Source organism: Fistularia commersonii, chromosome 14, assembly GCF_037954325.1.
Source record: "Fistularia commersonii isolate RoL2024-O1a breed Wild chromosome 14, RoL_Fcom_v1.0, whole genome shotgun sequence".
Classification (NCBI taxonomy): domain Eukaryota; kingdom Metazoa; phylum Chordata; class Actinopteri; order Syngnathiformes; family Fistulariidae; genus Fistularia; species Fistularia commersonii.
Window position 1 is genome coordinate 16,288,801 of NC_141297.1, and position 22,097 is coordinate 16,310,897.

A 22,097-nucleotide genomic window follows, 5' to 3' on the forward strand; every position below is an offset into this window, starting at 1 on the left:
ATACCCGTGGGAATAGGAAATGAACTTTAATCAGAATCGCAGAGAAGTGAACTACATTTAATAGACCTGTTGTCATGGTTACAGCACAATGGTCTACGATGTGTGTGCGAAACGAGCATCATTGGGGGGAAAGAAAGGAGAAAAACTCTATCTCCGAAAAAATAAAATCTCCATATTTTTTAAGCTCTGGAAGAGAGCAGGAAGTGTACCAGCTGTGGGCTACTGAGAGGGGAGAGTCTGCAATGTGAAGACCCTTTGACACCCCAGGGAGTTTGGATCAGAACAGTGACTCTTCAAGTCAGAATGATGAAAACACACAGACTGTGTATCCAAGTGCTGCAATAATCCCTCTACTGTTGCTACATGAATCTTGGTTGGATGAAGGGGCCAGATACAGAGTCATGTGACTTTTGGAGGAACTGTAAGTCCCACTGCCCTGAAAATATTTCACAATACAATGAACAATAATACTATTTTATATGAAGTTTTTTGGATCAGTATGGAGCATTGTGTGTTAACAAATGTCTGTCAACTTGAGCTTCAAACTTAAAACAACTTTACAACCTGAGAAACTGTACTGGAAAGTCACATTTTTAGATTTGTGTGTTGCCTCTCTTTATAGAATCAGACCACTTAGTAAGGGAGGAGAGTACTCCCTTTTTTATTAGTAGGAATTATCCTTTTGTATAATTGCATCATATCAAACGCTAAAATAAAGCTTGCATTAAGTGTAATGCGTTACAGTATATTTTGCATAGTATAGTAGACCTCTGAGTAGGCATGTGAATGTATTGCACTTGAGTCTGGTGAGATACATCAGAATTAAATGACTGAGTGATGAACCGCCGGCCTGCATCAGGTTCAACTCTGATTTTTTTTTTTTTTTTCTGTTTACATGAGAGCGATGAGAGAGTTCGACTTCCGGCGTCAGACCGTTCCCTCGAATACACTCACTCTCAGGGGGGATCCTGTCCTTGTGAGGGCATCCTGACAGGCTGCGGTGGTGGGGGTACAGTCCGGTCACGTGACCCGTCCCGTCACACCCCGGGGTGGGACACTTGATCTCCCTCTTCTCGGGCCTATTGCTCTCTGGACGCAGGAGCCAGAGAGAGGGATGAAGAAGGAGGACAAAAACCAGCGGTTAATATCATCAGATAGCCTGCTTGGCTGAGCATGAAATCTAGACATATTTCAGAAGAGAGTACAGAAGACCCATCCCCGTCTCTCCTCTCCCTGAATCCGCGTCTGTGATTTGTGTTTCTGTAAACACTTTCACAGATGGTCAAATGTATTAAATATTACAGCTTTTTCAAGGTTGAGCCACATCAAAAATGACCTACTTATCCTGCGCCGTTTGATCACTTCCACCAGCTCCCCCCCCCCCCTCGACATCTCCTCTGTATCTCGGACAAAACACCTGAAAAATGAACAGCTGACCTGATTCTACGCGCGTTAACATCCTGGACGTCGGCCAGCTGAGTCTGAGACCGGGGGAGGTGGAGGAAAGGGGCAAGACGGCGGTGCGATGCTCTATTGACCTTCAAATTGAATGTTAACAAGACACGCATCTCCTAATTAGCACTGAGCAGGACGAGAGCGTCACTGCAGGGGGGTGGGGGCGGGGCTGGGGGTGGAGATTGGGGGGGCTGGGACTAGCAGGCATGTAATCACACTACTGAGGGGCCAGCGAGCCAGACGGCAAATACAAGGCTGTAGTACGCACGCACATAAACAAACAACCTGGGCTCGGCCTTCTCCCTCCCTCCGACACGCCGTCACCCACTAGTACGTCCCCCCCCCAACCCTCCCTCCGCTCTTCGAGAGCAAGTCTATTCAGCTGCAACCACTTCATCCTCATCACAACGGGAGGGTAGGAGAAAATCCACGCTCTTGTTTATTTGTACACTCCAGAGGTAAACAAACGATTACAGATTCAGCACCCACCAATCAACTACAGACAGTATCAGCTTCGTTAATGCTACTGACTGACAGGTTGAGCAATTTGGGCTGGAAATCATTGGGGATTCCTTTTATCTTTCATATGTATCTGCTGCTTTTTCTTGATCTTTCCGCCACTACCTTTCCATTTTATTCAGGGAAAAGCATTTTAAAATTGGCCCCCGTGTGTTTGCAAAACAAACTGCGCAAACAAAACCACCGCGCTGTGACTTACGGTGTTTTCATGCTGTACGTTAAATGACAAAATTGACACACATCTCCGTGGACGAGGACAAAATTAAACGTTCATGTGAGCCTGACACTGGTTTTCAACCTTAAAAATACATTAACTTGTGACTTTCGTTCACCTGTAAGAGATACATTTATCATGCATCCCTGTATGTGTCGGCCCTTGTGTGTAGGTGGGCGTGTGTCCATAGTGTGTCCGTGTGCTTGAATTTCTCTTTTCCAAAATTAGACAAGCGCCAACACTAACTCCACCCTACCTTTGCCGAAGTAACTTTTGCGTATGATGTCCAGGTGTTTGGGCCTGTCCTCCATAGTGAAGTACCTCTGGTGGTGGATGTCGGGGGCTCGGAGCAGCTCTCTGTGCCCGGTGGGCTTCACCTGCTCTGCCTTCAGAGCAATGGCCTGCTCAAGCAGGCCCAGGTTCCCCCGAGTCATGTCGAACATCTCCGACTCGTCCGTGACTGCGGAGCGCTGTGAGAGGCTGTCTTCGTCGTCGCGCTCGTCGTCCCCGTCGGCATCGTCGAAGTCCTTGTCGTCCGACTTGTCGGAGTGCACTTCGATGATGTCGGGCGAGGCGGAGGATGAGGCTTTGTGGGTTTTGTAGCTGTTGGCCGCCCTGGGGAAATAGTCCTCCAGCGGGCTGGTCCTGTGGGAGATGTAGTTCAAGGGAGGGCTGGCCTTGTAGTTCTGAAGTGCGCTTGATTTGTGAGAGTCATATTTGTGGATGGGACTGTCTATCCTGGCGCTATAGGTCTCCAGGGGACTGTGGGGGCTGTAGTCCTCCAGAGGACCGTCCTGGTGGTTTTTAACCACTATGTGTGATCCCTGAGCTGCTGCGGTGCTGGTGATAGTTCGGATAGCGCTTGGCACATTAGAAACAGGCAGGATGTGGTTCTCCTCTTCCTCCTCGTCCTCTTCATCTTCTTCTTCCTCCTCTTCCTCGTCCTGCCTGTGCTGTGCTGGCACTGTCACCTCCTCCTCTTCCTCCTCTTCATCTGTGGTCTGCTGGCGGTGGGGGTCCTCAAAGGGGCTCTGCTGGTGGCTCCTGTCCTCACACTGTCCTTCCTCATCCTCCGCGTCAACTGCCCCTTTGTGTAGAACACACAACTCTTCTTCAACTCGGTGTTGCTCCTCCTCTCCATGCTCTTCTCCTTCGTTTGTCTCGGCTTCCTGTTTGTCCTTTACTTTTTCACCCAGTTCCACTGTCACCGGGACCATCTCCTCAGTCTCCACGTCAACAGGCTGCTGGATGGACAAAGTCAGCGTGCTGGACTCTCGGCTGAGGTAGAGGAGAGAGTTCGCCACTTCCTCGGCGTTGCAAGGTGAGGGGCTTGCCTCCTCTGCCGCAGGCACAGCAACCCCCTCAGGTTCGATGATCACACACTCCTCTGTGGAAAGACAGGAAGAGGTCAAATCGGCTCAGAAGAAATGAGTCACAGCGAGTTAAACATGTTCTTCCACTTTTGATTCACGAGTCGCAAAAGGGAGATTTGTGAAAACAAACTGCAGACGGAAATGAAGTCCTTCAATTCATTCACGTAAGCCGTCAAACAACTGAGTTTTACTTCTTCGGAAAGATGCAGCGGTCCTCACACCAGTGCTGCTGATTCTGATGTTACACAGCTTCTCTTTCATAAAAAGAGCTGTGTAAAGCTGCGGTCGTTCCACCTTTACTCTATACGAAAACGCACTGCTTGAGGTCACCGAACAGTCTGTGTAAATAAAATCCCTCTTAAAAAAAGAAAAGCCGAATATTCAGTTTTATCTGGCATGCGGGACAAAGGAAGCTTCGACTTCCTGTCGACTAAAATTGCCATAAGCTTTAGCTTTATTCAAACACTTTTTATCCAAGGTTATAAGGGCAACTGTCTAATAAACTGTGTTGCTAGTAATATTTTGTTTTTCATGAATAAACCTGCACACAAATTTGGGAGTGTGTGTGAGGTTTTCACCATGAACATTTAGTCCTGTATATGCTATATCTTTAGATAAGCATCCTAGCATCAGTTCCTGTGTGTTTGACTGGACCGCCATGACCGACGACACTGACAAATTGTTCAATTCTAATCACCGGCTGATTGATTAGGATCTAAGTGTCGCATTCAAGTTGCTAATCGGGGCATAAACGATAACATGTAAAGATGGGAAGTATCAGCTAGTGCACACGGTGCCTATTAATAGCCATAGGGTTCTGTTATTGACTGGGCCAGATTATCCATACAAGCCCAGGGGCACAACGTAATGGAGATCTCCAGACCTTCAAAATAAAAGTGAAATCTTCCACAGGAATGTCCTGTAAGATGGGGATAAAGAGGAATGCACAGCTAATAATTCTAAACATTCCATTTTCGATACCTAAAAGGCAAATCAATTACACTGTACCACAAATGATCTGAGGATTAGCTAGATTTAATTCAAAATCTAGATCAGAAATGAAAATGTGGCTCTGGCCTCAAAAAGAACATTTGCTAATCTGCTAATCTGCAAAATATATGACCTTTAAATTTGACAAACCAGTAAAATTACATAAATTTGAGCAATAAATGTGCAGAAATTAGATAAACTTAATCTGATGATTCTAGGAGGATATTTAGCCAGATGTATGCGCAATACAGTGAAATGAAAATACTCTTTGAAAATAGGAAAAATGTTTAGCATTGAAATATGAAAAAATAACAGTTGACACTTTGATAATAAAACAGGAACATGAAGTTGCAGTGCCCCAAGTGTTCATCAAGGATCATTACACTGCATTTCATCCAATATTGACGCATACAGTATGAATACTTGACTTTTTCTGTTTTTTGTGTGTGCTTATGAGTGTGTGTGTGAGTGTGTGTGTGTGTGTGTGTGTGTGTGTGTGTGTGTGTGTGTGTGTGTGTGTGTGTGCGTTCCTTTGGTAACCTGTGTGCAGCCTTCACCTCCAGCAGCCATGAAATTAAACAACAGTGAGTCACAAATAGACACCCAGAGGGAACTTTTTTCATTTCTGATTTCTCAACTCTAAGCAATTCTTCACAAATGAGAAGGATCCATTAGAATCCTGCCGCTACTGAGAGATTCTACCAACAGGGAGAAACTGTACCTTCATCAGCGGCAAAGGCATTCTCTTCTTCTTCCCTCTTCTCCTCCTCCTTCTTTTGTCGACTCAGTGCGACCTCTTGTTGTCCATTTGTGTGTCTTTCTTGCACCAGGTGCTCTGTTGCCTCCTCTAAACTTGCCTCCTCCTCCTCCTCCTCCTCCTCCTCATCGTCATCATCATCCTCCTGGGTCTGGCTTCCATTCTCTCCATCCTTTTCTGCATCTCCCTCCACTTCACTGCTGGCGTCACTCTCGGAGCTGAAGCCTTCGTCCAGCGCCAGCTTCAGGGGGTGGGACTTCCTCTTGGATGGTGGCCGCCCAGCTTCCTGTCCCTGCTCTGCCTCTGCTTCCTCTAGGCGGCGCTTTCTGGCAATGGGGCAGCCGAGGACACTGGTGGGAAGAGGGAGAAGAGAGAATCAGAAACAAACTCCAGGGTGCAAAACGTGCACCCCATTGTGTCCATGAGAAGCAGCCTGATGGAGGGTGTGTTCTGATGTGAAGGTGGGTGTGACCTGAAGGGGGCGCCATGGTCACTGACACGTCACAACCAACCAATTGGCTAGAACATTTAATGAACATACTGTAAAGGGAGAGTGGCTGCGGCGAGGCAGCGGAGGGTGAAATCCAATAAACTCCCTTTTACTCTCACCTGGGAGTCGCTGGTGGGGGGTTGGGGGAGCGCTGGGGGATGATCTATAAACAAAGTGCATCTGAAATTGCCTTGTGTACAAGTACACATGTAAACAGATAGCTAATATCTGCTCCTAAATAAAGAGGAGTCACGAGCCACTGAGCTGCCCCGAGTCTGTCAAGGGTCTCTGAGGGCGAGCGACACTGACAAGGAGCAGAGGAGATGGTGTGTGTGTGTGTCTGTTTGTGTGCTTGTGCTTGTGTGTGTGTGTGTGTGTGTGTGTGTGTGTGTGTGTCGGGGATGGGGGGCTGCTGGCAGCCACTCAACCTGAAGAAAGCACTTTCAGATGCGCTGCTGAACTCATTCAGCTTCAGGAGCTCTGGCTACTGGCTATTAATGTGCTCCTTTTTCCACTGAGAGTGTAGTCTTTAATCCAAATCCTAAAATTTACACAGTGAGATTGATCTCTGGAGTTACATTTTTTTCTTTTTTTGGTTAATACTTTTTTTTGCATGGGACACTAAGAATTATACAACAGCCTTTCTGCGTGCTTTGAAGCAACAAAGGAAATCATTTTAGAATGGTCTAAAACCTTGTTATAATGATGATAATTTTGCAACTTTTAGATCTGTATATTGCTATTGAGAAGAAAAGTGAAACCCAGATGTTTTTCAGTGAACCTTCTTTTGGATGGAGCCTGTATGACATCTGAGTGATATCATCCTCCCAAATTTTGTATATGTATTATGTAGAAAGATGATCATAGCAAAAATATTAGTAGTATTAGTGGTCATTCTATACTTCTCCATAACTGTGTTTTATTTCCATTGTGAATGTGCGGATGACCGGGAACAGCAGGTTCATCATTTAATTTATGATTTTCATTATGTCAGTTGAACCAAATCCAATGACTTCATTGTAAGGCTGGTTCATTAAATTTATTAAATTTCCAAAATTTATACGGATAATTTTTTCAATAAAGATAATTTATTGCAAATTTACCCTTAACATAATGCCATCGGTCTAATATAATTTGTTATAGTAAGGGATGAGCAAAGTAGCAAGATATAAATAACAAAGATTTTTTTTCCAATATTTGATTTTTTTTTAAGTAAAAGCCCATTTTTTACCAGAAAACCGCCCATACCTCAACATTACCGGTAAAATTACAATTTTGAATTCTTAATCCATATTTATTACGATAGCCCAGCCCAGAAAAAAGGAGTATAGAAGGGTGACTTTAAAATGCTAATAGCTGACAATTTTTCAAGTGGATGTGGTGCTGGAGGGCAAAGAGGACAAGGAGGAAAGAAAGACAGACAGACAGAGGGTGGGTTTATAATCTGCCCTACCTTCTGTGTCGTGAGTATCTCCCACTGATATGGCCAGAGCCATTGCATCCAGGGGTGGGGCAGCTGGATGGGATGGATGGAGGTTAGAGATATGATTAAGAAACAGTGCATTTTAGTCCTCAAAAAGAAGCAATGATTTCTAAGAGCAAATCAAAGGAGAAAAAAAGGACAAAGCCATGCAGACTGAGCACACACAGATGCACATGCACACGCATGTTGCCATGCCCCATCCCACATCCCCCACACCAGCCCATAATGCATGAATGCAGGTGGCATTAAGCCGGGCGGGACATAATATTGTGTGTCGTACATCAACCCTGGCCTATATCCTGTTACTATGAGCGATAAGCATCAACCAGAACCTGCTGTAATTTCCCCTGCTCTGCTCTGCTCTGCTCACCAGTCACCATCATCATCAACTACGCCCCCCCCCATCCTGCTCCCCTGATTCAGCTTGCTGTGACCCCTCAGGACGGCTCATTTCAATTCTCATTAACTTCCCCCCAGCAATTGCCCTTTATTACTCCAATTATCTTTACTATTAATTTCACTTGTGGAACAAAAAAAAATGCTGCATTTGAAATTTAAATGAGACACTCTCTGGCCTCCCCTTCCCGTCTTTTTTATTTTGGAGAGCTGTGAGCACAGATCAATACTCGGAGGTGACAAAATGAGAGAGGATGAGCGAATAATTTAGCGGGAAGAGAGGGGGGCAATTGTCTCCACAAGTCGTGACACCGATGAGAGAAAAGAAAGAAGCCGAAACAAAATAATAAGCCTTTCTCCCCTTCGCCGTAGACTGTTGATCAGATTGCAAAAAGGCTATACGCCCCCTTTGAGCGCTTGTGCTGTATGCTCTCAAAGCAGGAAATAGAAACAGCCATGAGAAATCAATAGCAGCCACTCTGAGGCGCTGACCGTGGATTGAGGAGTGATGATAAGAGGTAATTTATATATATATATAAATATATATATATATATACACACAAAATCATCTTAAGGCGCAGTGAAAGCTGAAAGTCTACGTGCAAGAGTTGGGACAGGTTTGCAGTGCACATAAAGGAACTTTATGAAAGGGTTTGGCAGGGAGATGAAGGGGTTTCCTTACCTTAACTCTTGTCCTATGAGCTCAATAGGAACTGAAGGAGTGGAGGGGGTGGGGGGAGAAAAGAGAACAAAGGTGAACGAGTGTTCAGAAAGCTTCACAGCTAAAAGAAACTCTGATCAATAAATCACAAACGCTTATAATCCCATGGGGCTTCCTCAACACACAGCTGACTGCACCATTGGGAGGGAAAACACACACCTAACTCCCCTCATCCTCCGCTCTCACATTTACATGCAAACACACAAAGAGAAGTGCATAAAATAAATAGCATAACATTTGAATAAACCAAGCTCATTCACACACGTCCCTACACATATACACACACACACACACACACACACACACACACACACACACACACACACACACACACACACACACACACAAAAACACACATACACAGAAAGAAGAAAAACCTAAATCAGCCAAACTGTGTAGTGCGACTCAGAAAAGTGACAATTATATGCAGGCATCAGCGATAAAACGTGATTCATTGTTGCACTTTGGTTTTCATAATTGGAGGAAATGAAATTAAAAAGCAAAAGTGCCGTCATCAGTAGAAAACAGCAGTTCTTTCAGGGTCAACTCATAGTAATTGCCTTCAAAACATAAATCAAAGTCCGCTCACATAACACGCTCACACACACACGCACACATGCACACATGCGCGCGCGCACACACACACGCACATACAAAATGCAGTCAACATGGTGCAGGCATCGATTGGAAGAGGAGTCATAGAATGAAGGGGAAATATCCCATTTTCATTTGGAGCAAATGAGAAAACAATATGATCCTGGAGAATTTGCTCCATCTCTGAAATCATTCATCACGTTTCAGAAATACAGACAAGAGCACAAACAGTCTCTCTCACACACACACACACACATCAGGCTGTGTGTCTGTTTCTCAGTCTTTCATCATGCAGTTGGAATGACTGGACGCCTTCCTGTGAACCAGAGCGCTGACGCCACATTTCAACACATCAAACACACACATATACACACGAACACACACACACACACACACACACACACACACACACACACACACACACACACACACACACAAACAAGTGTATGAATATTTCAATGTTCATACATGCACAACAACTACATTCAGACACAAGCTGCATACTGTGCATTAGAGCTTCGACGTACTGTATGTCGCTGTGTGTGTGTGTGTGTGTGTGTGTGTGTGTGTGTGTGTGTGTGAGTGTGAAGCAGAAAACAACATGATGCACTGAAATACTCACCTCTGATTCCCTTGGACCGCGTGCGAGTTCGCTTGTCATCACCCTCTACACTCATCTAAGGGCAGGAGAGGAGAGGATGTCACTCAGAAACAGGTACATTTACTCACAATGCTCCAGATAAAAATCTCTCCGGGCAACCAAACAAAATCAGATGATCTCTGTTTCATCTGGCACTGTCAATCTGTGTGGACACTCCAACGAGCGCAGACAAACAAACGGCCATCCAACAACCTGTTTAGTTCTTATTTCAGATGGCGAAAACTTGCTGTGTCAGTCACAGCCATGATGCGTAGCTCGTGAGGATCAGCATTCCTTGTGGCGATTTTGTACAAACTTGATGTATAAACAAGATGGCTGCCATTGCTGATGTGAATCAATGACCTGGAGTGTTTATTTACTTTATATGATCCAACTTAAGTCTTTTACGGAGGCGAGAAAAGGACTTCTGACATCACTGGGTGGCAGCATAACATATGTTTACGTTCCAGGCATAGATCTTGCCTTTTATTACTCCCGTTGCTTGTCAGGCAAGATCTTTCTGACCGGTTCCTGTATTGTTTGTTCTTTCACTGTGATTGATCCTGATTCTAGATTGTACTTTCAACGTTCATTTTTGGTCTGTGGTCTTTGGTGACGGATACTCAAAACTCGAGCAGAATGTAGGTTTGGTCTAGTGATGCCATGCTAACTAAAACACACAAAATACAGGGGTCTATTGCTGCTACTTAAAAGCCACCCTCCCCCGCCTATGCACACGCATGCACACACACACAAACACACACACACACACACACACAAACACACACTTCCCATCAGCCCCCTGTAATTTCCTGCACCTGAGTGCTACGAGTGATTGTACAGTGCAGCGAGGCGGCGGGTGCCGTCCGGCAGGGGCCACAGCCTCTGTAAGCAGAGCGATGCAAAATCATAACTTTGTTGGATATAATAATAAAGCAGAAACGCACAGAATAAAGCCCCTGTAATAACCCTTTTAAGGAAAGGAGTTATTTGTGTGTGCGCGCGTGTGTGTGTGTCAGACCAGAGTTAACACCTGCTCCTTTGTGTTGTAAAAAGCCGGGCCAGGAGTGAACAGCACACAAAGCAGCTCTAAAAAGCACACACGAACATACACACATTGACCGCAGGCCACGCCCCCTCAGCACTTCCTCGCTGCTGGCTAAAGCTATCTGATGCTTTTTAGCTACAATGGCACCATTAGCTTTGATTACTGGACTTTTTTTTTTTAAATCCCAGTTCTCCCCTCTCTTTCAACACACGCACGCACGCACACACACACACACACACACCCTCCCATCTTCGCCCAGCCACTTAACTGCTTTGTTGCTTCTCTGTATTAAAGTTGGCAGCACCACAGTGGGTTTCAAACACGGGGGTCCTTGTTTCCCCGCTCCCCCCTCCCTCCCTCTCCTGCTCACTATTTGGCAGCAGACCTTTCCTGTTAATAGACCGTGTATGAAAAGAAGGAGGGATGAGAGGAAGATGCTGTTGTTGTTTTTGATAAAGGCTTTTCTTTTTGGCATTCATTAAGCTGAGTATCTGTCCGAGAGTACAGGTGCAGCTTCAAGACCCCCTCTCTACCCCATCCCCCACCAACCCCATCTCCTCTTGTGGACATGGAGATGGAGAAGTTGATCAACAAGCACCACCTTTGTGTGGTGCCCAAAAGGAGAGGAGAGGAGAGGAGAGGAGAGGAGAGGAGAGGAGAGGAGAGGAGAGGAGAGGAGAGGAGAGGAGAGGAGAGGAGAGGAGAGGAGAGGAGAGGAGAGGAGAGGAGAGGAGAGGAGAGGAGAGAAGTTGCACTATGTCTGTCGCTAAGCACATCATTTAGAAAGACACCCTGCTAGGGCGACTTAGATTGCTGACTTTAGGACCCCTTTTAGCCTCTTCTGACCCTGAGTACTCATGTAACATTCTCAGTTCTCTACACCTCATACATTTACTGAACTTAGACCTATTGCTGCCATATTATTTTTATTTTGTTGTTCATTTTTCGTTGTTCTTCACATTGGGTAATATCATTCCTTATAGATTAATGTCAATTAAAAGTTAAATTGCACTGCACATGTGATAATTACAATAAAGATTCAAAGCATTCAAATTCTGGGTTATTTAAAGCTTTGACTTAAGATAAGTTCTGCATATATAGCTATATATAGATATATCTAGATGTATTTATATATAGATATATATATATGTATATATAAGATCTGACCCCTAAGGGAGGCGAATTGACAAACCAATCGTGTGAGCAATAAATATAATTAATATTATAATATTGCAACAATCATCTTAAACACAATGTCATTCAAGCTATTCCAAAGCACTACAGTGACATGTTAAAACATCACATTTCTTTATACAAATCATAACCATAAAATTAGGTTCCCAGTTGAAAAGCTGATGGAATTTACTTGATTACCATTTTCAAATATTCGCTTAGTCAGTAACCTGATGGTTTCATATTTTAATTTCTTCTGATTACTTTTCACGGTAGTGCAAATTGCCATGTCTCAGCATTGTGAAAAAGGGGGAAAGGCTGTCACTGCAGCGACACGACAACAAAGAGAGACATGGCATTGTTTCTGTTTGTCATTTCCTTGCTGTGTAAAATACAAATCACAGCAGCGGCTCCAAGCTGACGGCAGAGAAAATGTAGATGGCAGGTGAAAATGTTTGCGGTAGAACTAGGGATAGAAGGAGATCAGTTGACTATGAGTGTATGCGTGTCTATCCGTGTGTGTGAGTGTGCACGTGTCAATGGGAATAGAGTGCACACTCCTCCCTCATGAAAACATAATATACTGTTACTTCTGCTTTTTCATCCTCCTTAAGCTGATAGTTGTCGGATGAATCAAAATTCGTCCTCAAAAGGGCCCCTGTTGCTTTCATGTGTGCGTAACCATAGTTACGCACATTTAAATCGGTGAGCGCACGAGTTCTCTTTTTTCCTCTCCCTCTTTTTTTTTTCCTCTTCCTCAACTCTGACTCATTAAATGTGCATGCACACAAAGTCACAGCGAGCGCATCCAGATGCTGCGAGGCAGGGCCTGCTCTCACAGCCTGTTTCACACTTTCCAGAAACTTCTCCTCACACACGTTGGCTTTTAATTAGACTCATCATGTAAGCGTGCATCGCCAGGATGCGGAAATCCGGGCCGACGTCGAGCACTGGTCTAACCGGTGTGAAATGTGCTTGTCGTGGGGATAGGAAGAGATGAGGATGCGGCACACACCTACAGGCTGTGTTGTACATGATCAATTGCACCGTCTTTACATGTCCGACCGCCACTCTGCATTCCGACAGCTCCATGTAAATGAGCAGCCGGGGGCGATGACTTCACAGAGAAGGTCATCCTCCGTCCCCCCTACGCACATAAATTCTTTCATTCATTTGCAGGTTTACAAGGGAGGATGGGGGTGGGGCGAGGCTGAGGTGGGGGAAGGCTCGCGACTGGTGACAGAGACAACAGTGACCCGCAGCTGCCAATTAGAGGCCTGTATGGCGGCCTGACCGAGCTGCGTGGCCTCCATGTTGGATCTGTTTCACGCTGGTAATGAAAAGCACTGGGAGTGAAGAGGAGGAGTCTGGTTTCTTCATCGAGAGAAGTTTCTTCCTCCCAGGACTGGTGCTCATCTGATACTAATAAGATGGTTAAAGCCTTTTTGGTCTCCAAATAGCACTTTCTAGATAATTTACCATGACAATCCTACAAAACCCCTTCAGTTCTTGAAGGTGATGGTTCTAGTTATCATCCTCAATAAACATGTCTATGCCTTATAGTTATAGTATCATCATCTTGCACAAACAAGTTGTTTTCCTGTGTGCACAACATGATAACTTGTGCACACATAATAACTCTTTTAGTCTGCTTACATATAACTACTTAGTGTAAGGTTGCCAACAAATGAACTGTTAATTCAAGGGCTAAGTGGTTACATGCAACTGGCACTGAAAGTTATTACCTTATTAGGACACAATTATAACATAAGTGTACATGATAAAAATTATGGCTTTTAAGGACCTCAAAGCCTTGATACAATTTAGCTGCTCATTGTTTTAATAGCTTTTTGATCGATCGCTAGGCCCTATACTTAAAAAATATATACAAAGCTTTTGTGATGCTTAAATCATCATCGAGTAATTTTTGGAAACTTTTTGGCAATGTGCAAAATCTGCACTACTTATTTCATGTAGATTCTCAATTTTCTTGTTTTTGACAGGAACAATGAATAAACAAAAGAATTTGTTTTGGAGGGAAAAAATAGCCTTTGTATCTTTTTTGTGATCATGCAAGTCAAAACATAATAGCATCTGTTTCGGAAATTGATATACATTGATACAATTGATACGACTGATTTTTCTCATTTTCCATGTCTGGAAAATTCTATGTAAGAACCCAGGACAGGTACCAATGGTGAGATGGGGGGAGTGCAGTGTGGCGACTCCCTTTCCCTCCACCTCCATCAGTGGGAGAAATCAAACCAAATCAATAAATGTCATCTCTTCAGATGAACCTGAGCCATCGGAGGAGGGGAGGTGGGGCAAAACTACTTTTACTGGGCCCAGGGGGAAAGGCAGCCCCTCCTCCTCCACCACACCCCACCTCCCCCGACTATCCTCAATCTCTCCATCTCTTTGTTGAGCGTCACATGAGACAAGAGACCAGATGTTTCTCAGAGAGGAGACACAACCTGGATATGGGAGCAATTTTGGGGGCAGAAGTTCGAGGGGGAGCGAGGGGAAGAAGCGGCACGGGGGGGGGGGGGGGGGGGTGAAAGAGAGAGAGAAAGAGAGAGCTTTCTCAGACTACTGAGATAAGAAGGGATATCATGGAGAAAAAGTATGAGCAGCTCAAGGACATCCTTGAGTTTTTATTGTGTTTCTATTCAAGAGAAAAGCCTGTGAAGTGAAGTGAGATCAGCAGCGGGAAACGCTGAGCTGTGCTGCGCTGAGCTTAACTCCACCACACCAGACGGGGTTGAAGCGAGGGGTGGGCAGAGCCCAGACTTGTGTTTCTATGTGTGGATATCAAAACACACACACACACACACATGACACACGCACACACACCTTCCTCCCATCCACCCTCTTTTTTTTTAAACTTTCCCTGCTGAGTTAGGACTTGGGGAAATGCCCAGGAAGCAGAATCGAGTTCGTGGTGGGGGTAGTGTTGAGTTGTGGTGGTGGTGTGGAGGGTATGGCTGGAAGGGGGGGGGGGGTACGGGGCGCTGTCACTCACCATGATTGGTCGACGGCTCTGCAGTCTCTGGGAGGCCTGACAGCGGCTGCTGGTCCTCTCGCCTCGTGTCCACCGCTGATTCACCAGCTCGCCCCGAAACTCATTTTCTACAGGAAAGGAGAAGGGGTGGGGTAAAAGGGGGGGGATTTAACAATTTGTGCAAACGGGAGATGGAAGAAAAAGAGAGTGGTCATTTTTCAACATCAGCATCAGCATCAGGATCAGCATCAGCATCAGCGGACATTTTGGATAAAGAAAAGAAGGGGAAGGAGGGGCTTCTTTATAGGAGGGTCGGACCACTTGAGCTGCACACACACTCCATTATTAACTACAGAAGTAATGTGCATGCACATACAGACACACACACACACACACACACACACACACACACACACACAAACACATACACACACATTTAAGTGCCCCAGCTGGGGTCCCTGTCAGTCTGCTATTAGAATCAATCAAATTTGCGCATTTTTATCGAGCTTCTCAGGCAGCATGAGTGTTTGTGTGTGTGTGTGTGTGTGTGTGTGTATGGGTGAGGGGGTTGGTCAGTAAATAATGAATCATCCATAAATCAAGCCCCCTTTTACATCTCCCCCCTTTTTTTCATCAGAGTAATAGCTCTTCACTCCATCGTCCTGGTCGGCGCAAGGGACAAAAAAACAAGATCTTTTCCAAATCCCTTTTCCATCCCTTGAGTCAAAGGCTGCTGATTGTGGTGTGTGTGGGTGTGCATGTGTGCACGCGTGCATGTGTGCCTGTGTAGGGGGTGAGGGGGCTGTTTCCCCAATTAAGCCCAGGGGTCAACTTTTCGACTTTTAAGACTAAGGGTCTTTCTGGCTGCACTGCTTCGTATGTGCGCGTATGTGGGTCCCCGTGTGTGTCTGTGTGTCTTTGCAGCAGTGAAAGACGACGCGCCCTTGAGTTTACAGTGGCTGAATTTACCCTGTACTTATGTAACTTCCTATCCCATAAAAAGCACCTTAAAAGAAATGTGACTCAAATAGAGCAAGGTCCAGGTCAATTCTCTGAGTGGCCTCTATTGAACATGCAAATTGTAGCAGCCACATTCTGAGCAGAAATGCATAGAATGAGATTCAAGGCGAACTATGTTCAGTATTTAAATATTTAATAACACCAGAAGTATGGCTCGTAATGGAGAGGAGACAAAGTGCTCTAATGTTACACTTGAATATCAGAATAAATCCCTGGCCTTTACTCAACACAATAACTTTCTCTATTTTCTGACCTGTTATTTCATTTGCTGAACATTCAGTCCTGCACCAAAAATGTTGTAAAGCAGTTGGGAAGGGGAAACAAAAAGCTACGCTTCCAGAGCAGAGGGTTCCTGAAGCCCTCGGTGAACTGGCTGGATTCTATTTGGCCAATAAATATGCTTAAAAAAAATCGGTCTTAATGAGCAAGAAGTAAGCAGATTCTATAACAAAAGAACACCACCAGAAATCTCAATACAATAAATGTTAAGAGGAGAAAAAGCAGCCTAAATTTGCTGTTAGTATAGAGAAATACGTTGTCATCAATCAGCCAGCCTTTACCTAGCTTTATAAAGTCAGCTTGAAAAATCAAGAACTTCACGAAAACCCAGACTAAATCATTATGGTTTTGTCAAAAAAAAAAAAAAAAAAAAAAAAAGTACAATGAATTGTTCAAGGACAATTAAAATGAATTTAGAAAAATACATACATAAAAGTTCCTTTGTGACACTGTGCCACATTTCTTGTATGCAAGTACTGCCCCAGGGTATTCTGTATATTTCCGTGAGGCATCTGACATGAGATTTGCCGGAGAGCCCCCCTCCCCCGCAACCCACCCCACGCCCTCGCCCCCCAATCTCCCATATCCCCACTCTGCGTCTGTTACATGCAATCCTCGCCGAAGCCAGCACTTTGCAAAACGCTTGTTTATCAACTTTCGTTCTGCACTTCGGCCAAAAAGTGATTGCAGCAGCAATACTGTTCGTCCGCATCTCTATCTCTGTCTCCAAGCGGGCGCGCGCTCGTATGCACACACACACACACACCCCTCCTCCTTTTAAAGTGAAGCAAAGTGAGCATTCGTCCTGTGATGTGAGGGGGGAGGGGGAGGGATGAGGGGGGGGCAGGTTCCTAAATGCCAAATATATAACAGTTCTCTATTAGGATGCTTAGCCTCAGGCCTCCTGTCCCTGCTCACTTTATTCAGCCACTCATCCTGATGCAGGAGAGAAGAGGACGCAGCTGACGACCGGGATTTATCAAATGATGTAATTAATCACAAAAACAAAAAAAAAAAAAAAAAAAAAAAAAAAAAACGAGAAAAATTGATCCCTCTGTACTTTCATCTCCAGCGGAGAAAAAGCAACCAAAAAAAAAAAAAAAAAACGCCTCTCAACATCTGGATCACGGGCAGATGAAAACACCGAAACTAATTTGGGCCTTGTCTGCCTAGGATACACACTCCCATCTTCTTTGATCAGGTTCCCGCCTAAAAGACTCGCAGCTCATTATTTCACAGTGAAAATTGGAGGAGTACGAGACAATTAGCTCTTCAGCGGGGAGGTTCGCTTAATCAGGAGCAGTGGAGGTGGTGGTGGTGGTGGCGGGAGTCTTCCAGGAGACACGTGAATGCAAAATTAGAAATACAGGGGGGTCGCATTTACCGCGATGCCCCTGAAGCTCTGGGTGTGGACACTTTTAACCCGGAAACAAAGTCTGGGTGGCTGTAATGACACGCGACTCTCCGCGCAGGACAATGGAGACCCAAATCCACGGCAGATTAAATACCAGCCCGTAACAGTATTAGTGTGGCTGCAGCTGGACCCTCCCTGCTCCGGCAAAAAGGGATTTGCTAACAACTTAGTGTGATTAGAGTGAGTGCAGGCTGGAATCAAAAGTTGAGTACGACTCGTCGGTTTTTATGTGAAATCGGAAGAAGGAGGATCGGAAAAAAAAAACCTGAGCAGATGAACAAACTGGTTGTCAAGGCTATAACACAAACCGGGATCAGATCAGTACCGTGGAATGTAAATTGACATTATTTTTGTTGTTGTTGTAGCTGTGTTCTGCTTGCTAATCAGCTCAACGCTCTATGGCTCTTCTGTAAAATGTACACAAATTTTCTGGGCGCGCCATTTACATTAGGGAACAGAAAACAAACCATTTAAAAACCAAAAATGGCCGGTGCCGTAAAAGAGAATATGAATAAAAACTACCGGCTTCTTTGACTGGTGCTCAAGGTAGTGATTTTGTATTTCTTGCTTTATAAATTGGTATTCAAATACGCCTTATTCGACGAGAGGACAAACTCGGACTGTTATGCTGATCTGTTTGTACCTGAGGATTAAGAAATCTCAGAAATCCAAATTCACTTGAGGTCTGACACCTTCATTGAAGCCTGAAGGTCAAATCATACACTTTAAAAGGCGAAAAAAACATCAGGACAAATGCTGAGCAGTTATGAGATGTGAGATTTGGGGGCAAGAGAAAGGGGTGGGGGTGCAGTGGTGTCATGGTAACCATCTTTTGGAAAAGCTCCCCGAGGGCCAGCCCGACCCCAATGTCTGAGAAACAACACAAGCTGTGAGCACCTGAAACACGGGGCGCCTGCCGGAGAAGGGCTGGCGATTGGGTTTTGATTCAGTCACATTTCATTTGTGTTGATTTTCCCTTTTATTTACCAGAAAGCATGAAATTCATTAATTCCAGACTTTTCATATAAAAATGCCTCGTCTCCATTGAAAGCCCACCCGGGCCTGACCTCTGCTTGTGTTTCTTAGATTTCTGATAGGCTTTGAATGACAAGTGCGCAATTTGGCCCCAGCTGCTCCTCCAACATGTTTATTAAGCTCCCTCCTCCGGCACCTGCTGTCCTCACCGCCGGCCATTCACTCCCCTCGCTCACGCAGGCTTCCCCCGCCGCTACAAAAAACACCGCCAACTCAACTTTCTCGTCATGAGCCTGTGCAGCTCGCTGTCTCCGACCGCAGAGCGAAGCACCAATAACCTAATTCTCTAATCCCCTGAAACTAGGCTACATATCACAGGAGGAGTCGGCATGGCAACAACAATAGGTGTTTTCAGCACTTTTGCGATGCATCAAATCAAAATAATCAATCGGACACAGGATTCATTAACTAAACAGCCCATGAGGTTTGCTTCGAAAACAGAGATCCGATCTTTCGGCTTTAAAAGCACAAGAGTGAATCAATGCTGTAAAGGAGACTTTTCCTGGCTCCTTGCATTATTGGATAGAGTTCCAGAGGATGGAGCATTAAGTTTAGAATGAGCGGAGCCCAGGAAACTCAGCAGAAGCAAAAGAAAAAAAAAAAAGGAAATGAAATAAAAAGCTCTAAGCGTCAGGATCAACATGGACTTGGAAGTTTCTTGAGATTAACTTTTCACCAATCTCCCAGCAGATCTACGTAGCAGAACCTCTTCTCAGAAGGCCCGCTTACATTTCCCAGAAAAAGTCAACAGATGAGACCCCCCCCCCTTTTTTTTTTTGATTCTGTGAGCCTTGCGGTTTTCCACTGTAATCAACCACCCTTTAATATTGTTTTTTAAAGGTTTTTCCAACACCGCTGAAAAATGATTCTCCAGCTGAACTTGCAACGAATCTCAAAACCTTCTGACCGCCTCAGAAACAACTTCTCCACCTCTGGAAGAGCCTCTTTGCCAACACAGAAATATTTCTAAGGGACACACTTTGGCTCTTAAACGAGCAGATGAAGTTTCTGGGAAAAACAGTAGGTGGTAGGTGGGACGGGTGGGAATAGTGGGGCAACTGTATCATCATCCCTCATCTCTTTCCTCCATCTTAGGACGCAGGTGCTTTGACAGACCGCGGGGCGCGTGCACGGCGCGTTACGTGGCCGTCGAGCAGGGAACGAGGGAGGGATGGAGAGCAGAGAGAGAGAGAGATAGAAAGAGAGAGAAAGATAGAGAGAGAGAGAGAGAGAGAGAGAAGGAGAAAGGGGGAGAGAGGGGGGTAACGCAACGCACTGGCTCACGATAATCACCGCGCACGGGGAGAATTCCGCAAGCAAACGGGAGGCAATCGGTTGATTTCCACGGTTCCGTGGACTTGTTTTTATTTGTTTTTGATTTCATCTGCGCACCAGCGAGGACTGCTGACATTTGAAGAGAGCATCTCTGTTTTTTACTGCAGAGGATCAAATGGCCAACCCCTCCCTCCCCCTCCCTCTCAAACACTCCATCCTTCCTTCCATCCATCTGTCCATGCACACACACACACACACACACACACACACACACACACACACACACACACACACACACACACACACACACACACACGCATACACAGATAGACCCAGGGCATCGTAATAACAACTCTTAGATGGAGATCTCTCCTGCAAGAAAATAAATAAATGCCAGGGCGCGCACGCGTAAACGCTTATCCCGGATATGCAGAAGGTGAAATCAGAGGACAGATTGGTTTAAAGAAAAAATAAACACTTCCAAGTTCAGACGGAGGGGCCAAATGTGGGGTATTTTCACGGGCGAAACGCGCGGTCGTCAAGTGTCCAGCGGCGGCCAAGTGATGGAGAAGTGGGGACACAGACGCGCGCAGCTTCACGGGAAAAAGCGCCATAGTTGTTTTTATTCCTGCTATTTGGGGCTCAATCCCAACCCGGCGGTGGGAATATAATCGGCATCTAGACTTTAAGAATCGGGCGAAAGTGTTGAAAAGATCGCGCAGCTGGAGAGAAGTTGGACATCCGCGATTCGATCGGGAAACGGCTCATCGCATTCGAGGCGAAGGCGAAAAATTCGGCCCGGTAATTCGCTCGTAATAGCGCTGTAATTACATGTAAACATCGAAACATCGCCGTTCACGTTTCGTTACCTGAATCTGGCAGTATTTCCTTGTCAGAGCGCGTCCTCGCTCAGCCGCCGCTCGCCTTCAAGTTTTCTTTTTTCTCTCTTGAAAGAAACGAGATATCCCGAGTAAAATAGGGTTTTGAAAAGAGAAAATAAAAGGGGGGAATCCTCTTTCCGGTCACAAATGTCCAGATGTGGTGAATAACGGGAGCGGGCGGATGGTCGCCCGGGCGGCCTGTCGCTCACAGCACCGGCGCACGGCTCCGGATTGAGGCGTGAAGATATTACTTGTTTGTAAGCAAAAACATGGCTTCATTTGCCTTTGTCAGCGCGAAAAAAAAACGTAATATTGACTTACCTTTCCCTCATGAGCCATTGTAACCCCCCCTCCGCCCCCCCATCTCCTCCCTCCGCCCTTTGCCATGACATCACGGAAGCTGTAGTAAAACCTCCAGCATCAGATGGGCAGGGCTTCAGGTCCCCCCTCCTTCCTTACTACACACACACACACACACACACACACACACACACACACACACACACCTCCCCGTCTCTTTTTGACACCCTCTCCGATATAGCTCCCCCTTTTCGAACAGCAAAAAAAAAAATCCCATCTCTCTCTGTTTACATATATATGAAATCATCGAAATCATCTCGGCAGCTTCTCACGCAAATATTCGCGCCGCAGCCAACGCACACATGGACGCGCTCGTGTTTTGCTACATTTTAACACGCAGACAAGTTCTCCACGTAAATGCGCTACGTATCGCCCCCCCCCACGCATCCTGCAGAGTGGTACCGTCCAATAATTCATTCAGGGGACATTTTTTTTTCCTCTCTCTTCTTCTCTCAGGACTCTGAATAATTGTAGTAGTTGTATGCGGGGGGGGGGGGTGAGTGTTTGCGTGGCTTGTGCACGCGTACATGTGGAAGTGTAAGATCGGGTGGGGTGGGGGATAGGGAGGGGGGTTAGTTACTCCAAAAAAGAAATAAAAATAGTCGCTCTGCGGAGGACGAGGAGGCGCCCGGCATCAGTTTAGAAGAAGAAGCGCGGAACAGCAGCGGGTTTAGGAAGGCGATCACTGTCACTCACTGATGCTGCTACTCGCGAAGCTCATTGAGAGAATAATGGCAGCTGTCAGGAAGCAAACATCACATCGCAACTTGGAGTCTCTGCCAAATGTTTCGCGTCGTGATTCTTCTTCTTCTCCGTCCTCTCCTTCGTCTACTTCTTCTGTGTTTTTTTTTTGCCAGTTTGAAACCATTAGTGGAAATGACAACCATTCATTACAAGCCATTTGAGAATAGTCGCCACAAATGCCATCCTTTATCTGCTGTCTCCACGCCGCGCACGCAGGGAATATTCAAAAACCCCC

The 22,097-nt window shown here is 45.5% G+C and overlaps 1 protein-coding gene across 2 annotated transcripts in view; it reads right to left on the minus strand.

Annotated features, from left to right (window-relative positions):
* Window positions 1-21,125, minus strand: part of myt1b (myelin transcription factor 1b) — a 37,772-nt gene extending 16,647 nt beyond the window's left edge. The window contains exons 1-9 of one of the 2 annotated variants that reach the window (XM_086158989.1): window positions 21,080-21,125; window positions 20,747-20,823; window positions 14,876-14,982; window positions 9,615-9,669; window positions 8,360-8,390; window positions 7,252-7,314; window positions 5,273-5,658; window positions 2,445-3,575; window positions 955-1,089 (exon numbers count right to left, since the gene is read on the minus strand). In XM_086158989.1, coding sequence (XP_086015115.1) covers window positions 955-1,089; window positions 2,445-3,575; window positions 5,273-5,658; window positions 7,252-7,314; window positions 8,360-8,390; window positions 9,615-9,669; window positions 14,876-14,878 — 1,804 coding nt within the window. In that variant the 5' untranslated portion in view covers window positions 14,879-14,982; window positions 20,747-20,823; window positions 21,080-21,125. The other variant, XM_086158991.1, reaches the window with a different exon arrangement.
* Window positions 21,126-22,097: the final 972 nt, after the last annotated feature.